At 37.3% G+C, this 9700-nt stretch overlaps 1 protein-coding gene across 1 annotated transcript; it reads left to right on the top strand.

Moving 5' to 3' along the window:
• The first annotated feature begins 1316 nt into the window (after positions 1 to 1316).
• LOC128026723 (kelch-like protein 31) lies at positions 1317 to 9103 on the top strand. Its single transcript, XM_052613989.1, has 3 exons — positions 1317 to 1447; positions 4517 to 5719; positions 7066 to 9103. Exons 2-3 carry the CDS (start codon positions 4545 to 4547, stop codon positions 7796 to 7798), a joined length of 1908 nt encoding a protein of 635 aa, XP_052469949.1. The 5' UTR covers positions 1317 to 1447; positions 4517 to 4544; the 3' UTR covers positions 7799 to 9103.
• Positions 9104 to 9700: the final 597 nt, after the last annotated feature.

The raw sequence follows: 9700 nt of genomic DNA on the forward strand, positions 1-9700 counted from the left end.
AAAGACTATTAATTGGAATCAGAATGATAATCAAAACGTAGATGGAGTCGATCAACACCCCAAAACTTGACTGTAATTATTACCTCTTCATTGGTCAACATTTTATTCCATAATGTTACAGTTTTGATGTCGTTTTATGTCAGATGATTGTGTTAGATTACATGTGTCAGTATCTGTTATTTCTTTTTTCTTCTTCACTTGTGTTTTTTTGGAAATTCTGTACAGAAGATGTGTATTAGCGCCATCTAACGTATAATAATTATAATGAACACACAGATTGTAGGAGTATAGCTCAAATATATTAAGACTTTTTGTAAGTATAAGTCAGGTATACTTAAATGACATTTTTAATTTATTTATTAGGAGAACAAAAAGCCCATTACTGAGAACTACATAAAAAGTAAACTAAAAGCATACTTTCCTATTTTTTGTTTAAAAGGACTATACTTATAGCATACTTGAATATACTTCTTTTTCGTAAGGACATATATTTTTCGTCACATTTATATGGGCGGAGACAATATAAATGAAAGTGTTTTCCTAGTTTGAAAGGTCTATTCAGAATCATTGCACACAAGCTGTTTGACTAATGAAGACTCATCGCAGGGCCTGCGTCCCAAACAGTCTGCAAATGCAAGAAGTCGATTAGTTACAACTTTGATCAATTCTGGAGCACAATGAAAAGACAAAACGCTTATTCTACTGACTGCATTTAATATTGAATGTAGCCTACAGCAGATGGGTCTGCTGGACCGTTGTGAAGAGTCACACGGATACAGCCGTCGTGGCTGCTAAGTCCATTATATCGGACCAATCGAAATCCCAGTTTATCATGTCATTTTTAATGTAATATTGGAATTAGTTCAGTTTAATAATTTAAATTGGAAAATTTGATATAGGTTGCCTAGTTTTAACAAATAAAGTAAGGGAAGTTAAAAAAGAAACAAAAGGGAAAGATAGACTATGAGGTAACATGATACAGAAAACATCTTTGTTTGTTTTTTTGTTTTTTTAAGATTTCAGGATTCTTTATATAACTGAAGCACGTTTATTTTGATTATAAACCTTTATTTTTAAGAGTGTGGAAATGAGTTCATGAACTGCAGTCCAGTTGCGCTCCATCAGTATTAGGCTACACACATCCTCTAAACCCACTTTCTCCTTAATGTGTTTTCATGTTTGTTCTTCTCTTAAATCCAGCAGAGACAGTATCAGACTACATCAAAAGCATTTTATGCCAATCAGGTTTAATTATGACCTATTGGTGAAATAATGGAGCACCACATGCTCCGCACTGTTTGCGCAATCAGCCGCCTCTTCTGAGTGAGCTGGAGAGGAGGAGTTAATCAGCTCTATTCGGACCTCTGACACAACGTCTCTCTCTTCTGCACACCAACTTGGAGGTGCAAGTCTGTCTTTCTCCTCCACCTACTTCATCTCGACTACGGTAAGTGCGTTATATTTGTCTTTACACACAAACACAAAATGTTTTCTGTGGTATATTACAGCACCTAAGTTTAACAAAGAACTATCTCAGCAATTTTCAGTTTGACTGAAAGGATGTTGATTGTATGATTCTTGGGAACTGTTTTTCCCCTCAGAACCAGTACAAAAATAAATGAAAGTTGTTAGTGGACTTATATGAGACTTGTTAGTGGAAATAGTTTCTTATGTTTTATCAGGCTCTTTTCAAACACACACACACACACACACAAAGCTGTGTGTGTGTGTGTGTGAGAGAGAGAGAGAGAGAGAGAGAGAGAGAGTATGTAGTACAAAGACAGATCCTAATAGTATGAATCAGTTTACTGTAATATTTAACAAAATAACAGTTGTCTACAATGAAGTTACATGTTTTAGTTCTGAAATACTGAAAGGATAGATGGGATTAAATGACTTTGGGTCTATAAAAGGAACCTCAGAGCGATGGTACACTGCCTTTCTATTCTTGGCCATAGTTGTGATAACTTGTGACAGATGCAAAGAGGGGAATGCCGAGGTGATATGCTGCGATAACAACTCTTAAGTGTTTATTTTATTTTATTTATTTTAAAGAGTATTAGTATAACACTTTACACTTCTGATATTACTTTTTTTATTTATATTTATTTATTGAGTTCTAGTTTTCTTATTTTTTTGCTTCTTGTTAGAATGACACTAATAGTTAAGCAACACCACACGTGGTTTTGAAATATGAGAAATGACTAGAAGCGAGATCTGCTTATTTTTCCAATTTAATTAACATCAACAGTCACAATTCTAGGTTTCTATTTAAAATAATTAACAATTTGACAAGTAGTGTGTCAAGTTCTACTGATTGTAAGTCATTCTTGTCATCTTTTGTGGACAAGGTCTCTTAATATAAAGGCTTCGAATATTCCTCCTTTGGTCCAATGTGAGGTTAACCCAGGTTATAGGGAGGTATTGTTGGATTCTTTTTTTACCTGTTTCAGAGCACAATATTTGTGAGAATATTTGTGCGTCAGGAACTATAAGTTCTGTTATACAGTCTATAGTGAATAGTTCTCTTATTTCTGGATATGTCCCGGAGTAGTTAAAAATTGCTACAGTCCATCCAATTCTGAAGAAGCCTTCATTAAATCCTGCAGTGGTAAACAATTACAGACCTATTTCTAAACTACCTTTTATTTTAAAAAATATATAGAAAAGGCAGTAGCAATACAATTGTTGAAGGTTTTAAAGGAGAATAATATTTTTGAGAAATATCAGTCTGGTTTTACAGCTGATCATAGCACTGAAACTGCCCTTTTACGAGTGACAAATGATTTATTGATGGCAGCAGATGCTGGTGAATGCTCAGTCTTCGTACTTTTCAATTTGACTGCAGTTTTCAATACAGTTGACCTCTCTACTTTAATTAATACTTTGAAAACATGGGTTGGGGTTTCAGGGACAGAGCTGGATTGGTTTGTGTCTTATCTGTCTAACCCGACGTATTAAGTATTAGTTGAAGGTGAAGTAACGTTCTGCAGTTGTATGTGGGGTTCTGCAGGGATCCCTGTTAGGACCTGTTTGTTTTCTATTTACATGATCTCATTAGGTGCAGTAATTTGACGACAATATAAATGATCACTTTTATGTAGATGCTTTACAATTATACCTGTCATTGATTTCTAAGGACCTAGGGAGCCTAGAAGTTTTTCAATCATGTTTAATTGATTTAAAAAATGGGATGGCGTTAGGGTTAAATACGGAAAAGACTGAAGTGATGATAACTGGTCAGAGCTCAATTAGAAATCAGATTGAACGTGCTCTCAACATGGTTTTTCCTAATAATAAGCAGCTGCTAAAAAAATGTGGGTATTTATTTTATTTAACCTTTTAATTCCATGTCAAGAAGTTGGTTCAATCTTGTTTTTATCAGTTAAGAAATATACTCAAGGTGAGATGGTTTTATTTAATTTTAATGATACTGAGAAGCTTATTCATGCTTTTATATCTTCCAGTCTTGATTAGTGCAATGCCTTGTTTTCTTCTTTGAACTATCGTAACCGATCGTGGTTACAAATAGTGCAGAATGCTTCAGCGAGACTAGTGACATGAACAAAGTTAGATCAGCATATCACACCTGTTCTTGCCTCTTTACATTGGGTACCTGTTCATTTTAGGATAGATTTTAAGATTATCTTATAGACAAACAAAGCTTTACATGGCCTTGCACCTTTGTATTTATCCAAACTTTTGATACCGTACAAAACAGGGAGATGCCTACGATCCTCTTTTAATGAACTGCTGGTAGTTCCTAGAACTAGATTAAAGACTAAAGGAGATAGGGCATTTGTCTGTTTTTAAAGGTTGTTTGAAAACATATTTGTTTAAATGTGCCTATAATATTTTGTGAATTATTTTTTGCTTTTATTTTTAATTGTGTACTGCTTTTTATTAATGTTTTCTTTTTGTGATTGTGTGTTATATAGCGTAAAGCACTTTGTGCACAGAAGTATGAAAAGTGCTATACAAATGTAAAAAAAAAAAAATAAAAAAAAAAACTACACTACAGATTTAAGTGTTGTTTTGTTGCTGAAAAATTTTTGATACATAAAGCACTGTAAAATGAAAGATCTCTTGCTCAGTATTAAAATGCTGCATGCACAGTTTGAGAGCAGGACTGCAGCCATTATACTGTACATATTTAGAGGGACATTTCCAAACCAGCCATTTTTATATGGTCATTTTATATGGTTTTTCAATAACTGATTATTAAGCTTTTGGTACAACCACTCTTTATATATATAGGTCACTAAAACATATACATTGTTAAAGTCATATGTTGAAGTTTATGTTTTAGATCTTTCAGTTGATGTATGTTTTGTCAAGATTTAAAAAGTGTGTTATTGTGGGCTGTCAATGATTCTAAACATAGAAAGTGGTCACCTCCTGCATATTAACAGATCAAGAGTAATAGATTTGTTCAGATTCGTCTTTATACACTTATATGTTTTAAAATTTGTTCTTTGACTCATAATGTGTTCTTATTTTGTCAAAATTCCTTTAGGTCTTGGCTGTGACCCATTATTACAGTCATGGCACCCAAAAAGAACAAGGCCGCTAAGAAGAACAAAGCTGACATAAATGAGATAACAATTCTGGTAGAGGACAGTCCCACCAACAAAATCAATGGGCTCAACACTCTCCTGGAAAGCGGAAATGGTTTTAGTTGTATCTCAACCGAGGTCACTGACCCTGTCTATGCACCTAACCTCTTGGAGGGTCTTGGCCACATGAGGCAAGATAGTTTCCTCTGTGATCTGACTGTAGCAACCAAGTCCAAATCCTTTGACGTTCACAAGGTTGTGATGGCTTCCTGCAGTGAGTACATCCAAAACATGCTCAGGAAGGATCCAGCCCTCAAGAAGATTGAGCTCAGTGAGTTGTCCCCAGTTGGTCTGGCTACAGTCATCACTTATGCCTATTCTGGAAAACTGACCCTGTCTTTGTACACCATTGGTAGCACGATATCAGCAGCCATGCTGCTGCAGATCCATTCTCTGGTGAAGATGTGCAGTGACTTCTTGATGCGGGAGATCAGTGTGGAAAATTGCATGTATGTTGTCAACATTACTGACACATACAATCTGAAAGAGACGAAAGAGGCTGCGCAGAAGTTCATGCGGGAGAACTTCATCGAATTCTCAGAAATGGAACAGTTCCTAAAGCTCACCTATGAGCAGATCAGTGAATTTCTTACAGATGACTCGCTTCAGTTGCCCTCTGAGCTCACAGCTTTCCAGATCGCAATAAAGTGGTTAGACTTTGATGAGAAGAGGCTGAAGTATGCTCCTGATCTGCTGTCCAGCATCCGCTTTGGAACCATCTCACCCCAGGACCTTGTTAGTCATGTGCAGATCGTTCCCAGGATGATGCAAGATGCTGAGTGTCACCGTCTGTTGGTTGATGCCATGAATTATCACCTGCTGCCATTCCAGCAGAACATCCTGCAATCCAGAAGAACCAAGGTCCGTGGTGGCCAACGAGTGCTGCTCACAGTGGGTGGGCGTCCTGCCCTAACCGAAAAATCTCTCAGCAAGGACATTCTCTACAGAGATGATGACAGTGTCTGGAACAAGCTGACTGAGATGCCTGCGAAGAGCTTCAATCAGTGTGTGGCTGTTTTGGATGGCTTCCTTTACGTTGCTGGTGGTGAAGACCAGAATGATGCTAGGAACCAAGCAAAACATGCTGTCAGCAATTTTATAAGGTAAGATCCAATGCTGTTTCTTTAAAAGGATAGTTCACCAAAAAAAAAATAATAATAATGCAAATTTTATGTTTATTTACTCACCCCCAGGCCATTGAAGATGTAGGTAACTTGTTTCTTCAGTAGAACAGTAAAGATAATTTTCAGGTGAAAATGCTGTCTTTGTCCATACACTACATTTTTGGGGCTGCTGACTTTTGAGAGTCAAAAAAACATATAAGGAGAAGACTTAAATTAAATTAAATTAAATTAAATTAAATTTAAAGTTTGCAAGCAAAATCCCATTCAGGAAGTTTGTGTTTTCACACAGATTTCTGACAACTGATCCAGAGCGATTCTACCTCTGATGCCATTGCATGACACTTAGAGCATGAACGTCAACGCATCTCAAGAGTCTCACTAGGTGGCCACCAGAGCTAATCGTGGCCACTCTAGTTAACACTTGAGTTACCGGTCACGACAGTGCGTCTCAGAAACTGTTCTACGGACTGCTTCTGTCAAGATGCACTCATAGGCCTCTTTTGATTACATATAATGGCTAGTCTTGTCAAAATCCAGTCAAAATCCATTGCCATGACTTATCGCAAGAGGAATAAATTAAGTTTTAGTCGCATAACATCAGTTAATGAAAACACCATCATTTTGCAATACTTTTTATTGATAAAAAATTATCGGCAAAGTTTTGTGCAAATTTGTAATGGAAATGCACTGAGGCTTGCCTTTGCAGTCGCATCATACATCTTCTTGGTCCACCCAGTTCTTGGTCTGGATATTCTGGTTTAAACAAGTAGGGCTGTGCATAAAATTCCATGTCATCCACTTTCAGAGAGAAATCATCTTCCGCTATAAATTTTATGTAGTGAGATTTAGACGTTGGTTCTTCTGGTGAAGCTCTACATATGAGCCCTCACTCTCCATTGTAAACAAACGGCATCACCAGCTTACTTGTGAGTATGCGAAGATCGCGCTCCAGACAGTCGTGAACATGCTCAGAACCATTTGCCCAGGCTGTGGATAAAGGTAATAATGTTGTAAATAAATAATGTTCAGTTTCTTGCACAGACTGATCATTTCGCTTCATAGGACCCCATTGTATAGTCAGGAGACTCAAAAACCGGCAGCCACAAATGTGCAGTATATGAACCTCCAAGGACAGCAGTTTCACCTAAAAATCTTCTTTACTTCTTTACTGTCACCTAAATTTTGAATGGCCTGAGGGTTAGTAAATTAACAGCAGATTTTCATTTTTGGGTGAACTATCCCTTTCAGATGGCTTTATTGTCAAAAGTCCATTGGCATGTCTTTTTTCCAAGCGATGCATAACGTACAAGTATTTCCCTCATTAGATATGACCCCCGATTCAACACGTGGATCCACCTGGCAAACATGATTCAAAAGCGCACTCATTTCAGCCTCAACACCTTCAACGGTCTCCTGTTCGCTGTAGGAGGGCGTAATTCTGATGGCTGCCAGGCATCTGTCGAGTGCTACGTCCCATCCTCTAACCAATGGCAAATGAAATCACCAATGGAAGTCCCTAGATGTTGCCATGCCAGCACAGTTATTGATGGCAAGATCTTGATTAGCGGTGGTTACATTAACAACGCCTACTCTCGTGCTGTATGTTCTTATGACCCATCCACCGATAGCTGGCAGGACAAGAACAGCCTGAGCACCCCGAGAGGATGGCACTGTTCAGTGACCGTTGGAGACCGTGCCTATGTTCTCGGCGGCAGCCAACTGGGCGGACGTGGAGAGAGGGTGGACGTCTTGCCAGTTGAATGTTACAACCCTCACTCCGGCCAGTGGAGCTACGTCGCCCCCTTGCTGACTGGAGTGAGCACGGCTGGTGCTTCCACCTTGAATAATAAGATTTACCTCCTGGGTGGCTGGAATGAGATCGAGAAGAAGTACAAGAAATGTATTCAGGTGTTTAACCCCGATATTAACGAATGGACTGAGGATGACGAATTGCCAGAGGCAACGGTTGGTATCTCATGTTGCGTTGTCACCATCCCCACACGCAAAACACGCGAGTCGAGGGCCAGCTCTGTATCGTCCGCACCGATTAGTATATAAGCAGCGACGGAATAGCCGGCAAAAGTAGAGTTGCTAAATGTAATTGAGTAAACATTTTTATCTTACTGTTTGTTCAAAATCAACTTTTCTCACAGATGCCAAAGTGTATTGTCAGTTCGTGGCAACCTTGGAAATGTTGGATATCATATCACAACAAAAAATGACGAAGTTGAATTATGCATACACATTAACATTTATTTCTATAAGCCAACATTGTTTAAAATTTAAGCAATCTAAAAAAAAACATCTAAAAATGCATTTCAAAGATGGTTCCTAGGTTGTGAGAACAGGAAAAGTGAGAGAGATTTATAGATTTATGGAGGTTTATGGAAAAGGAAATGCATACAAACAATACAGGTTACAGTCATAATTTTAATTGGGAAATTATTTTCCAATTGGGGCCAATTCTACGGTTATGATTTGATTAGTCCCTTAATGTGCAAAATAGGGTAATTGCTACATTGCAAACTGTTCACATATATTAGACATTGTCCTCTGATCACCAAACAATGAAAAACCTTTAAAAATGCCTGCAGATATTTATTACATCATTTTTTTCCAATGATGCCATTCTTATTGCACTGTAGACATGTGAGCTTGTAATTCATATTTATTTAGAATAATACAAAAGGAAGCACAGATTCCATGAGGAAGACCGGTTTTAACATTTCACCTACAACTACACTTAGGAGTAGGTGTTCATACAACCAGGCAGTTTACGTAATCATGTAAGACACCAACAAAGTGCTGCTGGCTCTTGGAAAATCAAGCAAGTTAATTATAAGCAGGGTTGCTGGCAGGAGGGATTACTGAGAACAACCTCCTTAGATCTAAATCATTAAGCCACACAGGGAGAAGTGCACATGTCCCCGGCCCTGTAGGATTTTAGTCGTGACCCTGTTTGACTCATTATACACTGAAAAAGAAAAAGAAAAAAAAAGACACTATTGTGTTGTGGGTGGTGATGTGAAGAACACTGAATAGGACATAAAAGGATTTACTGTGGTGACATATTTTGTAAACCTAGAGAATAAATAATTGTGAAAAAAGGTTTGGCCTGAACCATGTAGACAAGTATAAAATATGCTCTGTTTCCTGATGGTTCATGATTTTTAATATTTTGGTTAGAAAACATTGTATGATAGGGGGAGAAAAGTGACATCTGGACACACTTCTGATTTATTACTTTAATAAGGTATTGCTTATTTAAGGTAAATCAATGGATTGTTCACAATATGCATACTGTGATACATGTTGTCAGATAATAAAGCTCTACATATTTATTAAAGCTTCTTAAGAAATGTTGCTGTTGTCATTTTTTTTTGGAATCTATTTTGAAAATGACTAAAGAAGAGAGGGGGGTATTTCCTTAATTCAGACCTGTTTGACCAACCAATGAAAGACATTATTTTTGCATTTCTGTTTGGTGCAGCTAGTGGCACAGAAATAACTGCGTAAAGCACTACAAAAGGCATTGTTCAACCAAAAAATGATTTAATTACCCCAGTTGTTCAAAAGCTGTATACAGTAAATGTTTTTCTTCTGCTGAACACAAAAGAAGGTTTCTTGAAGAATATGGTCAACCAATTTTTCTCTCTCTCTCCATACTATGAAAGTCAGTAGGGTCCAGCAGAAGAAAGAAATTCATACAGGTTTGGAACAATTGATGGTAAGTAAATAATGGCATAATTTCCATTTTTGGGTGAACTATCCCTTTACCGTTAGACTTTCAAGTTTACCAAGTAAACATAATGGGCGTTGGAGCTAGTGGCAGTTAACAGAAATTTGACAATGCAAAACACTTAACAATCACGACGATGACAAGGGAATCTATAAAAAGTGACTCCTGACCTAATAACCTAATTGACTTTTCCCATTTACATTATTAATATACATATACAA

This window comes from Carassius gibelio, chromosome A13 (assembly GCF_023724105.1).
Source record: "Carassius gibelio isolate Cgi1373 ecotype wild population from Czech Republic chromosome A13, carGib1.2-hapl.c, whole genome shotgun sequence".
Taxonomy (NCBI): domain Eukaryota; kingdom Metazoa; phylum Chordata; class Actinopteri; order Cypriniformes; family Cyprinidae; genus Carassius; species Carassius gibelio.

Bases quoted from the DNA above. Each gene is read 5' to 3' on its own strand.
- LOC128026723 (XM_052613989.1), top strand. From the start codon at position 4,545: ATGGCACCCAAAAAGAACAAGGCCGCTAAGAAGAACAAAGCTGACATA. The intron at 5,720-7,065 runs GTAAGATCCAAT...TTCCCTCATTAG, and splicing joins GCTGTCAGCAATTTTATAAG to ATATGACCCCCGATTCAACA.